General features: G+C 39.0%; 1 protein-coding gene across 3 annotated transcripts in view; it reads left to right on the top strand.

The window, feature by feature from the left end:
- Positions 1–18,152, top strand: part of LOC150083001 (pyridoxal-dependent decarboxylase domain-containing protein 1) — a 395,987-nt gene that overhangs the window by 333,480 nt on the left and 44,355 nt on the right. For all 3 annotated transcript variants that reach the window (XM_090377732.1, XM_090377731.1, XM_090377730.1), the window contains exons 21-22: positions 9,967–10,069; positions 14,616–14,887. In XM_090377732.1, coding sequence (XP_090233858.1) covers positions 9,967–10,069; positions 14,616–14,884 — 372 coding nt within the window. In that variant the 3' untranslated portion in view covers positions 14,885–14,887. The remainder of the gene's footprint in view (positions 1–9,966; positions 10,070–14,615; positions 14,888–18,152) is intronic.

The raw sequence follows: 18,152 nt of genomic DNA, 5'->3' as shown, positions 1-18,152 counted from the left end.
GAAGAAATGTTGCATAGTAGGTTTTAGTTACCAATCTTTCAAGTGGCACATGATCAGTGGCAATAATTCCCCCAAAAGACTATGACTCTGATGATAATTTTTTTCACCTTTGATTTTTGCTGGCAACATTTAGAGGGACAAGTCAAGGATGGATACTTCCACTGACCCAGTTGTGACTTCAGTTCAGGTTCAAAATCATATGCCTAATCAATGGCAACAATGCATTTTAAAAACTTTTCACTTTATTATTTGTTGTCAGTAATGTGCAAGTTACTGCTTTGCAATTTCTTTATAATTTCCTTGCTGTTCATCTGACAGCAAAAGCGAGACCCATTAAGCAGAAACTTTGTTTTTATAACAACTCACTTAAAATTCAGTGAACAGATGATTTTGGTATTCCAGATCTGATGGCTATTTCTTCACTGGTCATACACCTGTCTTCCTCCAACATGGAACAGACAACTCCTGAAATTTTGTAGATTCACAGACTACCTGAGTGTTGCTTGTCTTCAACACTGGTCTAACTATGATAAAACCTTTAAAAACAATGTTAAATCATGCTCTGATCTACTTTCAACTCGCCACAACAGTTCATAAATTTATGTCAGTTTTGACTACATAAATTTTCAATTTTCATAAACAACCTTTGATCTGGTTTGAAACAATGTCTCTGTTTCAATTTTTAAAAGTCTCTGTACAAAAATTCAATGCAGGGACTCTGTTTCAGGCACTCTAATATTGAGGTTAAACTTCATATTATTATTCTGATAAATGTCAGTTGCAAGTGCAGTGGAGTGAGGAGCATGTGTGCAATGTGCATTACCTTTGGGATAACCCACAAGGTATACATATACTTATACACCTTGTGGTATACATATATCTACCACTATAGAGAGAACATTACAGTCATATTGCAGGATAAGTAGCACCGAGGAATTTTCTCATGTATAAGTAATTTTTATGGCTCTTTAGCATTTAATGTTTTTTAATTTCGGCTTTTAGTAGAACACAATTCTGCTATGCAATCTTGTGAAATACTGAATGGCATAATTTATTACTTACACTAGCAGCTTTAATTATTGTGCCACTTAAATTTAATATAAGAATTGGTATTTAGTATTACCAGTGAGGAGGAATGCAAGAATATAGAATCAGCAAAAAAAAAAAAAAAAAAATCATCACCTGTCTATCCACTAATAATTTGTCTTGTTTTAACTTAAATTTATTCAAAATACCTACTAGCTAAAAGCAAATTTCCACACATCTATTTAGAAACCATCTTTCTTCAGTTTGAGTTTATGATCCCTCATATGTGTTGTCTGAGCAAGCTTAAGGATGCTCTCAGCATTTAGCTTACTCAATCCATCCAAAGCCTTAAACACATTAGTCATATCTTCTCACAAGTAGATTACATTCAAAATCACATGCCTATGCCTAATCAATGGCAACAATGCATTTTAAAATCTCTTCACTTTATTGTCTTCACATGAGACGAGAGTAGCCTGTGCGGACGTGCATTTTTACCGCTCCTGGAACAGAGAAGTTTTTTCTGATTTATTTTCTGTTTTATTAGCTTAAATTGGCATATTAACTTATTTTCTAGAGTAGATTTATATTCTTATTTACGATACTTAGATTAAAGTAACTTAGATAACTTATTAAAGTAACTTATTTACGATACTTAGATTAAAGTAACTTAGATAGAGATTTTGTAGGTATTACTTAGTATCGGAAAGGGTATCAAATCCACGTGTTTACCGTTCGTAAATAGCCGCCATTGCTACGCAATACAAAATATCTCGAAATAGATAGCATAAGCATAATATAGTATAGTATAGTACATAATATTGTCAATTAATCAGAGAATTAATCTTGTTGAACTTCATTGTCAATTAAATTGTACTTTTAACTATACATATAACAACTTGGGTTACGTAACATAAATAATTAGTAAAAAATAAATAATTAATACTTAACTTGATACGGAAGTTATATAAAGGGATTTCGTAGATAACACTCGATACTGAAACATAAATATAGAGTTATAACTGTGTTGAGATATAAGTTTAGGGTTTTAATTTTGTACTGAAATTGAAATTTTATTGAAATTAAACCGAAATCATGACTCTGACCAGAGCAGCAAAGCAAAAGGCTCAAGCTAATGGGAGTGCTGTGGCTCAGGGGAGAACTCAGGGGGCAGTTGCCCTCTGAATCACAGCCTATTAAAATGCACTAATTGCTTGATGTTTGTGGAGCAGTCAGGTACGGGACATGATACTGCCATGGGGGATGTCTTTGTGTGTGCGAGATGCAAGGAGTGTAAGGAAATCAGGCGACAACTCAGCATTGTTATGGGCCTATATGAGAGTTGAAGGACAGGGTGGATGCCCTCGAAGCATTAAAAGTGAGGGCCCATCAAGCTCTTAGCTGCCCACACCAATGCCAGAGCGTGCACTTGGTCATCGCGCAACACAGCGGCAGCCCCCAAGGCAGAATACGCTGGTCCCAAAGGAACTAGTAGTTGTTGGTGACTCTATTGTAAGGGAAACGGGAAACATGCTTTGTAAAAAGGATAGGTGGAACAGGACCAGGGTATGTCTGCCAGGGGCAAAAGTTGATGATGTTGTAGAGCGGATATCATCTTTTAAGGGAACAAAAGGTGATTTAGTTGTACACGTTGGCACTAATGATATTAAGAGTAGGAGACCGGCGGAATTACTTAACAAGTGCAGGTCACTGTTGAAAAAAAGCCGTGGATTAAGGTTGAATTTTAAAGTGTCTGCAATTCTGCCCAGACACGATAGGAGGGAGTATATGATGAGAGCCCTGTCAATCAATTCGGCCTTCAATTCAAAGGAGAGACTGCTTCGACATTGCTGGACAGTGCAGTGTCGAGTCAGTTTGGTGTGACATAAGCATTGGGAGATCAAAATTGAGAGTAGGAGTGTGCTATAGGCCTAATACAGGGATAGAAAGGGTGCAAGAATGTTTGCTGATGCTATCGAGGCAGTGTTAGGTGGGTCGAAAAACTGCTAGATTGGGGGTATACAAGGACTAATAGATTAATAGTAGCCACTGGCAGAGGTGAAAGTGATTCTTGCACTGCTTCTACTGGAATGAGCCGCAGCCTGGAAAATAAGATGCAGGATAGTTCAGAGACTGCTGGGAATCATTGGGGTACAAATAAACACATAGGTTGTGTTAGGGTAGCTAAGAAAAAGAACAGGTGCATGTATACTTACGTGTACACCAATGCTAGGAGTTTAGTAAATAAATTTGATGAATTTGAGGTATTGCTCAAAACATCAAAGGCAGATATTGTGGGGATTTCAGAGACGTGGTGTCACACAGATATAAGGAATGCAGAACTGGAATTTGGGGAGTACAATGTCTACAGAAAGGATAGACAGGGTAGGAAGGGAGGAGGGGTTATGCTATTAGTTAAGAAATGCATAAAATCCAAGGAAGTGAAGCCAGTCGACATTGCTGGACAGTGCAGTGTCGAGTCAGTTTGGTGTGACATAAGCATTGGGAGATCAAAATTGAGAGTAGGAGTGTGCTATAGGCCTAATGACTCTGATGAGTATAATAAGAAACTGTACGGGGAAATAGAGTGGGCCAGTAAATCAGAGAGTCTTATAATGGGGGATTTTAATTTCCCAGATATTGACTGGAATTTGGGGGCTGGTCACTCACACTAGCAAGGCTTTTGTGGATTTATTGGATGATTGTTTTCTACATCAGCATGTTCGGGAGGCAACTAGAGAGAGTAATACTATTGATTTGATTATCAGTAGTGATTCTTCATGCATTAAGAATCTGCAGGTAAATGAACCATTAGTTGGCAGTGATCACAGTGTGCTGAAGTGGGATTTACTCAAAGAGGTAACTACCATTAGGGGTAAAGGGAAGGGTTATTGCTTTCGTAAAGGTGACTACGATGGACTGAGACAGTATTTAAATTCTATACAGTGGGACCAACTGATGATGTTACCAACAGCAAATTCAAAATGGGAAGCAATTAAAGAACTTATCTTGGAAGCTACTAGGTTTTACATACCAACTTAGAAATATTGTTCAAGGTTTAGGCCTAAGTGGATGTCAGATGAACTAATGAGACATATGGCAGAGAAGAAAAATGCATGGGATATGTACAAATTAACATGTGACACAGAAGCCTATGATAGATACAAGTTGATCTGTAACCAAATTACAAAGAGGTTAGGCAACCGAAGGCAGATTACGAGAAATCTTTGGCAAGGGATGCAAAGAAAAACAGCAAAGAGTTCTTTACTTATGTAAACTCTAGAAGGAAGGGGATGAATCAGATTGGTCCACTTGATATCGATGGGTCAACTGTTGATGATCCTGCTCAGGTAGCTAACAAACTGAATGAATATTTTGCATCGACATTCACACATGAGGAGGTATTCAGCGAGGGGAATGCCAGAGGTGTATTCAACTCTGGCAGTAAGCTAGAGAATCTAGTAATAACTGAGAGTAAAGTGGAGGAGAAATTGTTGAAGATAAATACAAGAAAGGCACCTGGGGTGGATAGGATCTATCCAGTTATATTAAAGGAAGCAAACTCCTAGCCATAATTATGAGTGCTTCCTTGGACTCGGGAAGTATCCATGGACTGGAGATGTGCAAATGTAACCCCAATTCACAAAGGAGGATCAAAGGGTGACACAAATAATTATAGACCTGTTAGTTTTACTTCTGTTCCTGTAAAATTAATGGAAGCACTGGTTAAAGAAGCACTGCAGGATCATCTAGACAAGACTTCAGTCATAGCTCAGACACAGCATGGTTTTGCTAAGGGGAAGTCTTGCCTGATTTGTTTGATTACATACTATGATGCAGTCACAAAAGAACTGGATGCAGGGAATAACTTTGATATTATATACTTGGATCTTAGAAAGGCTTTTGATACTGTTGCATATGGAAGACTGCTGCACAAATTGGAGCAGTGTGGCATTGGAGGCAAATTGCTGCTGTGGATAAAGGAGTGGTAGAGGGGGAGGAGACAGAGTGGTAATCAATGGACACTGCTCATCGTGGACTAATGTTATTAGTGGAGTCCCTCAGGGTTCAGTATTGGGTCCATTATTGTTTTCTGTATTTATAAATGATATCGATGATGGTATTTCAAGCTTAATGTCCAAGTTTGCCGATGATACGAAGGTTGGCAGAGTTGTCAAGGACACTACTGACACTATGCTACTGCAGCACGATCTGGAAAGGTTGAGCAGATGGGCTTCGAGGTGGCAAATGAAGTTTAACATTGACAAATGTAAAGTACTACATATGGGAAACAGCAACCCCAGAGCAATGTATCAACTCTGTGGTACTACACTGACAGTGGTAGAGAATGAAAGGGACCTGGGGGTGGTTGTGCATGCAGATATGAAGTTTTCTGAGCAGTGTAGACGGGCTGCAAGAGTAGCTGATTGTGTATTGTCGATGATATATAGGAATTTTTCTAGCAGGGATAAGGAGGTGATTATTCCATTGTATAAGGCAATGGTCAGACCACACCTAGAGTACTGTATACAGGTCTGGAGGCCTCATTTCAAGAAGGATGTAGAGATGCTGGAACGAGTACAGAGAAGGGCAACAAGATTAGTGAATGGAACAAAGGGGTGCTCTTACGAAGAAAGGCTTAAGTATTGCAAATTACAGTGTCTGGAGACTAGGCACCGGCGAGGTGATCTGATAGAGGTGTATAAAGCCTTGAATGGTTTGAGCATGCTCAATGCTGATGGGATTCTTCCTCTTGCTCAGAATAATCACCTGAGAGGGCATAAATTCAAATTGAGGAAAGACAGATGTAGGATAGATGTGAGGAAATTTGCCTTTAGCCAGCGGGTCATTAGTTGGTGGAATAAACTTCCATCCCTTGTCGTGGAAGTTGATAGCCTAAATAAGTTTAAGGCTCAGCTGGACAGGTATTTCGAACGAACAGAGGGGTGAAGTGGAAGTGGTTATTTTTTATTTATTTATTATTTTTTTATTTATTTATTATTATTTTTTTTTTGGCTGATGCTGCATAAGCTTGCTTTCTTGCATCAAATGCCTCTACTAATGCTAATGCTATTATTTGTTGTCAGTTTCTAGACCACTGTATGCAATTTGTAGAACTGAAGCTTTTCTTGGTAAGCATACCCTTCTGTTTGCTCACTAATCTTGTTGCTCTTCTCTGTATCCATATCAACATCCTTTTTAAAATGAAGCTTACAGACATTTATGCAGTATGCCAGATGTGGCCTAACATTTGCCTTATACAACAGGATAATCACCTTATTCCTGCTAGCAAAATTACTCTGTATCATTGGCAACACCCCATGGGCTGACATAACAGCCAGTCTACACTTTTCAAACAACTTCATGCCTGACTGCACAATTACTCCCAAGTCTTTTTTGTTATCTGCCTCCATGAGTTTTTTTATCATTCAGTAGATATTTTATTCTTGGATTACTGCACATAAAAACTCTCTCTAACCACCCTGCCAACCTTTGTATCATTGCAGTCTTAGATCTACGTTACACTTGATATACCTTCTTCAATATCATTAATAACATCAGTCCAAGAAACATGGTGTTCACTCATAACCACTCTGTCTTCTACTCAATTATCCCTTTATTTATAGCACTAACCTTTCCCTAATGCCATACTGTTCCATTTGTACATTATTTTTTTATGTGGCGTAGTATGAAAACCTTTTTTGAAATGTAACTATATGATGTCAAAATTATTTTTGCATCCATTTTCTTTGTTACTACAACATAGTATGCAGTCAAATTTGTCAGACAAAATTGCCCCTTAACAAATCCATGCTTTCACTGCCATATAACTGAATTCCTGTCTAGATGGTCTTGCATTATTTTTTAACCAGGGAGTCCATTATTTTCCCTACAACAGAAATGATGCTTGTAGGCCTGTGATTACTCACTTCACCCTTTGATTCCCCCCTCATTTGTATGAGAGGACACTGTGCACACCTCCGGTGCATAGGGATCTATCCTGAATCTAAGGATTCTCTCATTATTATGGTCAAAGATGTGATGACCTAATTTGCTGCCTCTCTTAATGTAACCCCAGAGTAATTACCAACTGTGTGGTACTACATTCAGGGTAATGGAGAATGAAAAAGACATGGGGGTAATTGTGCAGTCAGATATGAAGTTTGCTGAGCAGGACAGACAGCCTGCCAGAGCATCTCGTTGGGGTCTTGTCCATGATGTACAGGAATTTTGCTATCAGGGATAAAGAGGTGATTATTTCTTTGTATAAGGCAATGGTCAGGCCTTGAGTATTGCATACAGGTCTGGAGTCTTCACTTTAGGAAGGATGTAGAGTTGCTGGAATGAGTACAGAGAAGGGCAACAAGATGAGGGGAACAAAGGGTTGCTGTTACCAAGAAAGGCTTAAGTTCTGCAGATTGCAGCATCTAAAGACTAGGCACCTGTGAGGTAATCTGATTAAGGTGTATAAGGCTTTGAATGGTTTGAGTAAGCTCAGTGCTGATGGGATTCTTCCTCTTGCTCAAATTTTGCACCTGAGGGGGGGGATATAAATTCAAATTGAGGAAAGATAGTTGCAGAATAGATGTGCAGAAGCTTGCCTTTAGCCAGCGGGTGGTTGATTGCTGGAACAAACTTCCATCTGTCATTTTGAAAGTTGATAGCATCATTTAACTTCCGGTAATTTGATGTACTTGCAACATCACTATCCTGAAATTCCTTGTGTATAAACATAGATGGAAAATATCTATTCAGTTTGTCAGCAAACCTGACACGATCATCAAGAGTTAACAATTCATATCTAGCAGGCCATTTGTGTACACTCTATCATTTCAGTGACAAACTAGTCTGTACTGTATGTACGGTGTTGTTCGTGGACATGTTGCCTCTTTAAATTTTTCCCCTTATACGTATTTTGGGCTAGTTTTTGTAACTCTTTGAATATTGCCATGTTTGTTATTAATTAAAATTTATTATACTCTTTGTCCTCTAAATTCACCCCAGGGGCTCACATCTGGTGAGTATGGGCTTGGCACACCCAGGGTCCTGAGCTGGATATCATCATTCTTCTCTTTCTTGGTGATTCCCTTCTGTTTCTGACTCTCTCTCTCTCTCTCTCTCTCTCTCTCTCTCTCTCTCTCTCTCTCTCTCTCTCTCTCTCTCTCTCTCTCTCTCTCTCTCTCAGGGAAACTTGGAAATTTTTTTTAGCTGGTGCAGCATAAGCCTGAGGCTTCCTTGCACTATATGGCTAGTAATAATAATAATAATAATAAATGTTCAATAAGTGCTGAAAGTGATTGTGTGAAAAGAGCAAGGAAAGTTATGACACTTGAACACAAAAAAAGAAAAATGCTCACTACTTTCACATGGCATTGCTAGAGCTGCTTTTAGGAGTGAATGAATCACCAAGAAGAATTAGATTGTAATATTAGTGGAGGGGGGAGTGATTTAGGAGAATGGAAGGGGAAAATATAATATATGGATGTATCAGTGTACTGCTCTTAAGTAGCACAGTGATATATGAGAAGACCAAGCAGTATTTTGCACAAGTATTTTTTCAAGGCTTCAGAGGAGAGTGCAAGTGCAGAAGACATTAAATTTCAATCTAGTATGGACTGGTTTGAAAATTTTAAAAGACAAAATTTTCCATATATTTTATGGGGAAATCTGCCTCAGCAGATCACAAAGTTGCTATAAAGTTTCCTGGTGGCATGAAGGAATGCCAATATACCCAGTCATCCTGAGACATTCTTCAATTCATCCATCCAAATATTGAAATTATGTTTATCCATCCTAACATGACGTCACTTTTTCAGTCCGTGGATCAAGGTCTGATAGTAAAAATGAAGAGTTATTACATTCTGAATACCCTCAACAGGGACCAAGCAATAACAGTTTTGCAGTGCTGGAAAACTACAATATTGTGGATGGCATAAATATTATAGATGATGCATTGATGACATACAGTCATCAATGCTGAAACATTGGAGAAAAATGAATGTTATGAATGGTATCAGAGGCACCTCCGTAGCCAGGTGGGAAGGAGCAGCACACGCTTCTTGATTAGACTGGGGTTCGAGCCCGGGAGGATGCGGAAAGGTCAAGGAATGACCACAGCATATAACGGAGGTATGGCCTTAGTTGCTAATGCTCCTAAAAACCAAATAACAAACAAACGAATGGTATCAGGGGCAACACCAAAATAAGACCAGACCAGCTTTTATATTATTTAAGAAACACACAAACATGCACTCTCCCAGGCAAAAAAAAAAAAAAAAAAAAATCAGCCCGGAAAACTAGAATTTCTTCCCCCACACCACCTCCAATCCTGACACCAGTATTCCTCAGCTTACTCCCACCGATGCTCTACTAGAGCAGAAGGCAGCCAAAGATAACAACAACAAGGGATGGTTCCATATGTGATCCCCACCCTATCATAAACATTTTTAATTACAATTAACTTTCCTACACTTATTTCTTTGCTCAAAATCAATGTAACTTGGGATAATCCAAATGAAATATTAGTCTTTATTTTTTTTATTATTGTGAGAGAGAGAGAGAGAGAGAGAGAGAGAGAGAGAGAGAGAGAGAGAGAGAGAGAGAGAGAGAGATCTCATTTAATGAATATAGAGCACTCTAATTTTATCCTTCATTATTAACTGTATGATATTCTACAAGTAATGTTTTGATAATTTAAATTAGTAATTAAAATGTGTTTTGAAGCATATTTTTATAATTCTTAAATAAAAGTAGCATTCGTTATAAATTCACTTACAAATTTGTTTCCCTATTTTTCTTTCTTTCTTTCTTTCTTTCTTTACCCTAAGGTATGTGTTTATTTCAGTGCACTTTTTTTTTTTTTCATTGCCAAGTTATTTTGTTTGCTGTTTCTTGTGCTGTACAGTTCTATTGCTAAAGAATCTGTACTCTTTATTTTAGGGTGTTCTGAGGCACGTTCCTGTAGTAGGCTCATTATTTAATTGGTGGTCTCCTTTACCCAAAGAAACAGGTATTAAAGGGAGAAGCTTTAATCTTACATCAGGTAAATTTCTAAACACTTCTGTAAGGTTCATCTGCCTATAAATATACATTGTACAGTGTGCATTTACAGGCAGATATTGTACATTGTTTAGCTAATCCAGTTAGTTGCGATTCCAAATAAAGAAATTAGAGAAAATAAATTTCATCAAACTATTTAAAAAGAACTTTTTAGATAAAGATCAAAATATTCTGATCTCTCCTGAGTGATAAAATTTATCATCACCAAATATGCAACCTCTTTACTGGTATTTTAAAAGACAATAAAACCTGTATCTTCATTTTAATTTTACCAACCCTTGCAATTGAAGCTCTATGCCATTTGTATAAAATGAAATTTGCTCCAAATTATTAATGAAGGCGGAATTAGTACCATTTCAACCTGGGTAATCAATCAGTTCGAAAAAAGAAGAAGGCTGCTATTAATTATCTTTTTCTGTCTTTGTCTGACAGTGAAAGTTTTTAACATATACCAGAATTGCCTGTTTGGTGATTTTATTCAATTAAAAGCAATATTAATTTTTTAAATTGGCTCATGGGTTAATATAGTTCAGGTTACAGTGAGAGTAATTGATGGCTCAAAATCAGATGCCACTATAGTTGCTGCGGCAGCTTTTCTCTCGTTCACAGTATCTGTATCTCTCCCAAATGAATGCAGCAATTATACTGCAGAACTGTATGCAGTCCAACTAGCTATAGACAATATCAATATCCATCTGAACACCATAGTTTAATATATACAGACTCCATCAGTGCATTCTCTGCAATAAGTAAAAAAATTCTCAACCCCCACATCCCATAGTAAAAGAAATCCAGTCAGGTCTAAATCGTTTACGGAATAGGAATTATACTGTAAGCTTCTTTTGGATTCCAGGGCACGCTGGCATCGTAGGTAATAAAACAGCAGACCAGGCATCCAAACAGCACTGCACTGCCATCTTACCAAGTACCCTATGTAGATTTACTAACACATATCTGTATCTGTAGAGACCAGTGGTTAAACATTTAGAAGACACATGAACAATAAATTGTTTGAAATTAAATGTGAACCACAACCATGGAACTCCATCTATAGGCAAAACAGGGATGAAGAGGTAATGCTGGAAAAACTACGCATAGGGCACACACACCTGACCCACTTGTTCCTGCTCATGGGCGATGACCCTCCTATATGCATGCATTGTTCATTACAACTTACAGTTTGATATATTCTCCTAGACTGTTCAATTCATTCTCACATCAGAAATCGTACTTTCCGCTCTCTGACACAAATGCAAGTACCCTTATCACTAACCCACCTGTTGGGAAACAATGCTAATCTAGACGAGCTCTTTCCTTATCTTAAACAAACCAGACTATATGAATATTTCTGATGTCAAATAAATCAAATTTCTCTGATCAGCCATGTCTCCTGGATTGTTCTACAAAGGAAGAAAACACAGAATGTACAAGAGATGGCAGAATGGGAGGTTTGAGAAGAAATACAATAATTGATCAGGAAGTCCCACAATTGGTGACCTCCAGGAATAGATAACATCCACAACTACTGGTACAAGAAGTTCAGCTGCACACTCAAGCATGTAGCGGAGCAATTTGCCCAGATAATAAGGCACCCTGGCACAATCCCAGAGTCTTTAACTCAAAGAATCATCTATTGGAAGGCTTAGGACAAAGACATTACAAACACGGTATAGCAAAAGGCCTTTTGCTATACTTTTGCTATACTGTGTTTGTGATAGCAAAAGGCCTTTTTCTATAACAAACATGGCCTACATTAACTACCACAGGGCCTTTTACTTCCTGTTCCATAACTAGCTAAGGCGCCTCCGTAGCCAGGTGGGAAGCAGCAGCAGCAGTGCGGAGCACACGCTTCTTGATTAGACTGGGGTTCGAGCCCGTCACCACCAAATACGGAGGATGCGGAAAGGTCAGGGAATGACCACCGCATATCCCGGAACAATATAGCCTTAGCTGCTGATGCTCCTAAAAAAACCAAATAACAACAACAAACAACATAACTGGCTAATGCAGACACTGAAATCTACAAAGTCAATCTGACACTGACACATTTGCTAGATGCAACCATGGAAAAATGAAGGATCACCATCAAGGTAGAGAACATCACGACCAGACTGATACCCATCAGAAGATAAATCTCTCAGGGAGATGCACTGAGCCCACTATGGTTCTGTCTAGCACTCTGCTCACTGTCCACCATGCTCAATAACAGCAAGTATGGTTATGCCCTAAAAGAAGGATGGAACAACCTGTATATACTCTCTCACCTGATGTATACGGATGACATCAAACTCTATGCCACAATTGAGAATTAACTCAAACAGCTACTCTGGATCACCAAAGAGCTCGGCACTGACATTAGGATGCAATTTGGCCTAGAGAAATGCAAGATGTATGGATTACATCAAGGACATCTAGTCAGACAAACTACCAGCTGAAGACCAGTGAAAAGATTGAAGCTATGACAGAGGGAGAGACATACAAATATCTGGGGATAATTCAGGCCCACCAATTAGAACACAAGGAAATCATCAAGGCCCGTCTGACTGAGAAATACCATCAGAGCTTGAGAAGCCTGCTAAAATCAAAGCTGAATGGTGGGAACATGTTCACAGCCATAAACACTTATGCAGTTCCAGTACTAACATACTCCTTTGGGATTGTAGATTGGACCAACACCAAGCTGGAGAAGATTATGAGATTGACCAGGATGATGATGACCAAGAGCCGCCACCACTACTAGAAGTTGGCCATCGAAAGACTGATCATAGCTTGTGAAGAAGGAGGGAGGAGATTGACTGACCTTATTGTACAAGAGAAGGCAATTAAAAACCTGAAAGATTTTACTTCAAGGGAAAACACTGTACCAATCTACCAAGCCATAAGAAAGAGAGAGACAAATGGCACACAACACTCAACCTCAACAAAGACACCACACTCACACAGACAAATGAAATAAAGACAGATAGATGGATGAAGAAGATATTCCATGGTGGACCCTAGAGTAAACCATCTTATATATGTAGTGTGGACCTCCATCCACCACTATATATATAAGATGGTTTTGAACGCTTGGCTCATGAAAGGAAAGCCTCTTCCCCGAGGCTGAAGGATTCATGCCTCACCATCCAAGATCAGGTAATTGATACCAAGAACTACAGGAAATACATCTCTAAGGACCCCCCTGAGTAACAGATGACACATGTTGTTGCCATCTGGCCCCAGAAACAATCCAGCACATTGCCACAGGTTGCAGGGCGATCACCCAGACAGATTACGCTCACAGACACGACCAGGCAGCTAGAATAATACATCAGAAGCTAGCTAGTATAAAAATACCAGCTGATCAGAGAAAGTTTACTGTATTACAAGTACTCACAGACTATACTGGGACCATGCCATAATAACAGACAAAATGATCCTGCACAACAGACCAGACATAAACTTCATTGACAAGAAGGAAATGGCTACCTACATATATGACCCAACACCAGAAACCTCCAGAAAACATACGAGGAAAAGATTGGGAAGTACTCAGACCTAAGACAGGAGGTCAAAGATATGGGGCATATGGAACAAATGACTGCCCAGATTATCATACCGACCACCAGCAAGGTGCCAAACGGCCTCCATAAGAATTATCAGCAATAGCCCTCCCAGAGAACACATGTGGAACTACAGAAAGCCACAATCCTGAACACCTGCATGACAGTCACCAAGTTCTTCAACCACTAATAATAACTGGACATAAACACCCCATGCACCTGGTACCAGTACCCTTCGCTGGATGGGGAAAAACCCATTAGGAGAAGAAAGGGATAACAATAAAAGTCATCAAATCAAAAGTGGTCTGCTCTCAATGCCAGCACTGGAAGGTGATTCTATAGGACGTAACACTGGGTATCATTTTCTGAACAAAATGAAAGCAAGTGGCATTTCTTCAACAAACTGTCTGGTACTTAGTGTTGATAATGCATTTGTTGTTCTTGGCCTAAAAACTGGAGCAGCAAGAGCATAGTATTAAAAGAGGAGATTGAACACTTGTTAATAGGCTGTCCTTGTCATCTTATTAATTTGTATGCTGAAAGGGAAGTGCAAACCCCCCTGTGAAGGTGGACAGATATTTGGTGGAAATTTAGTGTGCTATCTACAAAGAAGTGCTAAAGGAAATAGATTTAACCTTTTGGTTGAAATTTGAAAAGGGCCAAATTTCAGTGAAGTCTGGTTGTTCTGCGACAACCAGATTGTCTGCATACACATTTGCAATGGTGGGACTGTTAATAACAATGCGTATGACCACTCAGGCGTGAGCGAGTGTTAGCAATGGACCTAGAGAAAAATAAATAAATATACATTGACTTATGAGATTAGTTGTAGTATATATACATAATATCAAATCTCTAAATAAAATAACTAGCTATTTCTAGTGAGGATATTTATTGACTCTCATATATAAATTATAACATACCCTTCCTATTCAGATAATACTAAATTTGTTTAATTACTTGATTTCTTTAAAATATTTTCTTCAGGTGTTGTGGAAAGTACAGAGAACATATATAGATATCATATGCAGATACAAGGACAAAGTTCCTCTCCTAACTCTCCTCGTACCCCACCTCCAGTGGCTAAAACCATAATAATGCCTTCCAGTGGACAGCATAGTCGTTCTTCATCTCACAGCTCTCAACAGAGTTCAGTATTACAGGCTGGGGGTGATGCATCAACAGCAAATTCTATAAACATAAGCACTCCCATATATTCATCACAAGAAAAACAAATTGTGCCCACTGAAAAATAAAAGGTAAGTTGTTTTTCAACAATTGTAGCTATTTTTCAGTTTAATTCAAATTTTGCCACATCACTTATTTTTTTTATTATTATTTTTTTCCAAGTCCTGACCTCCCTTTTATTGGTTTAATTTTCTTTCTTTTAATTCATCTTTTTCACTTAATTCATCCCCTTTTTAAAACCTCCCTCAAGATATTTAGTCCAAATAATTCATCACCTTCCAAAGGATCATCAACAGTTGACCCATCAATATCAAGTGGACCAATCTGATTCATCCCCTTCCTTCTAGAGTTTACATAAGTAAAGAACTCTTTGCTGTTTTTCTTTGCATCCCTTGCCAAGGATTTCTCGTAATCTGCCTTCGCCTGCCTAACCTCCTTTGTAACTTGGTTGCATATCAACTTGTATCTATCATAGGCTTCTGTGTCATGTGTTAATTTGTAAGTATCCCATGCATTTTTCTTCTCTGCCATATGCCTCATTAGTTCATCTGACATCCATTTTGGCCTAAACCTTGAACAATATTTCTTAGTTGGTATGTAAAGCCTAGTAGCTTCCAAGATAAGTTCTTTGAATGCTTCCCATTTTGAATTTGCTGTTGGTAACATCATCAGTTGGTCCCACTGTATAGAATTTAAATACTGTCTCAGTCCATCGTAGTCGCCTTTAAGGAAGCAATAACCCTTCCCTTTACCCCTAATGGTAGTTACCTCTTTGAGTAAATCCCACTTCAGCACACTGTGATCACTGCCACCTAGTGGTTCATTTATCTGCAGATCCTTAATGCATGAAGAATCAATGCTGATAAATGATTAACACTTGTTAATAGTGTTAATCATTTATCAGCAGTATTATCAATACTCTTGATAATCAAATCAAGAGTATTACTCCCTCTAGTTGCCTCCCGAACATGCTGATGTAGAAAACAATCATCCAATAAATCCACAAAAGCCCTGCTAGTGTGTGAGTGACCAGCCCCCAAATTCCAGTCAATATCTGGGAAATTAAAATCTCCCATTATAAGACTCTGATTTACTGGCCCACTCTATTTCCCTGTACAGTTTCTTATTATACTCATCAGAGTCATTAGGCCTATAGCACACTCCTACTATCAATTTTGATCTCCCAATGCTTATGTCACACCAAACTGACTCAACACTGCACTGTCCAGCGATGTCGACTGGCTTCACTTCCTTGTTTTTTATGCGTTTCTTCACTAATAGCATAACCCCTCCCCCCTTCCTATCCTGTCTATCCTTTCTGTAGACGTTGTACTCCCCAAATTCCAGTTCTGCATCCCTTATATCTGTGTGACACCACGTCTCTGATATCCCAACAATATCTGCCTTTGATGTTTTGAGCAATACCTCAAATTCATCAAATTTATTTACTAAACTCCTAGCATTGGTGTACACGCAAGTATACCTGCACCTGTTTCTATTCTTAGCTACCCTAACACAACCCTTGTGTTTACTTGTACCGCAATGGCTCCTAGCAGTCTCTGAAATATCATGCATCTTGTTTTTCAGGCTTCTGCTCATTCTAATAGAAGCAGTGCAAGAATCTCTTTCACCTCTGCCAGTGGCTACTGTCAATCTATTGGTCTTTGTCTCCCCCCAAGCTAGCAGTTTTCCGACCCACCTAACACTGCCTCGATAGCATCAGCAAATATTCTTGCACCCTTTCTATTTAAGTGTATCCCATCCCTGTAGAAGCAATCTCTCCTGTTAACAAGTACAGTCCAGGCTGAAAAAAATTCTACCCCTTGAGCCTTGCACAATCTTTCCAGGGCCGAATTGATCGACAAGGCTCTCATCATATACTCCCTCCTATCGTGTCTGGGCAGAATTGCAGACACTTTCAAATTCAACCCTAATTCTCGGCTTTTGTTCAGCAGTGACCTGTACTTGTTAAGTAATTTTGCCGGTCTCCTACTCTTAATATTATAGTGCCAACGTGTACAACTATATCACCTTTTGTGCCCTTAAAAGATGATATTCGCTCTACAACGTCATCAACCTTTGCCCCTGGCAGACATACCCTGGTCCTGTTCCAAATCCTGCTGATGATCCTGCTCAGGTAGGATCATCAGCAGGATCCACACCTAACAAACTAAATGAATATTTTGCATCGACATTCACACATGAGGAGTTATTCAGCAAGGGGAATGCCAGAGGTGTATTCAACTCTAGCAGTAAGCTACAGAATCTTGAAATAACTGGGAGTAAAGTGGAGGAGAAACTGTTGAAGATAAACACAAGAAAGGCACCCGGGGTGGATGGGATCTATCCAGTTATATTAAAGGAGGCAGCAAAGGAAGTAAGCAAACCCTTAGCCATAATTATGAGAGCTTCCTTGGACTCAGGGGAGGTACCCATAGACTGGAAATGTGCAAATGTGACCCCAATTCACAAAGGAGGATCAAAGGATGACACAAGTAATTATAGACCTGTGAGCTTAACTTCTGTTCCAGGAAAATTAATGGAAGCACTGGTTAAAGAAGCACTGCAACATCATTTAGACAAGACTTCAGTTATAGCTCAGACACAGCATGGTTTTGTTAAGGGGAAGTCTTGCCTGACCAACTTGATTGGATACTATGATGCAGTCACAAAAGAACTGGATGCAGGGAATAACTTTGATATTATATACTTGGATCTTAGAAAGGCTTTTGATACTGTTGCACATGGAAGACTGCTACACAAATTGGAGCAGTGTGACATTGGAGGCAAATTGCTGCTATGGATAAAGGGGTGGTTGAGGGGGAGAAGACAGAGAGTGGTAATCAATGGACACTGCTCATCGTGGACTAATGTTATTAGTGGAGTCCCTCAGGGCTCAGTGTTGGGTCCATTATTGTTTTCTGTATTTATAAATGATATTGATGATGGTATATCAAGCTTAATGTCCAAGTTTGCAGACGATACAAAGGTTGGCAGGGTTGTCAAGGACACTACTGACACTATGCTGCTGCAACAGGATCTGGAAAGGTTGAGCAGATGGGCTGAGAGGTGGCAAATGAAGTTTAACATTGACAAATGTAAAGTACTACACATGGGAAACAGCAACCCCAGAGCAACGTATCAACTCTGTGGTACTACACTGACAGTGGTAGAGAATGAAAGGGACTTGGGGGTGGTTGTGCAGACAGATATGAAGTTCTCTGAGCAGTGCAGACGGGCTGCAAGAGTAGCTCATGGAGTATTGTCAATGATATACAGGAATTTTTCCAGCAGGGATAAGGAGGTGATTATTCCATTGTATAAGGCAATGGTCAG

This window comes from Mastigoproctus giganteus, chromosome 7 (genome assembly GCF_048544385.1).
Source record: "Mastigoproctus giganteus isolate SK-2022 chromosome 7, ASM4854438v1, whole genome shotgun sequence".
In the NCBI taxonomy this organism is placed as follows: Eukaryota; Metazoa; Arthropoda; class Arachnida; order Uropygi; family Thelyphonidae; genus Mastigoproctus; species Mastigoproctus giganteus.
The sequence above is the reverse complement of the archived record's forward strand: the minus strand, read 5'-3'. Positions and strand labels throughout refer to the sequence as shown.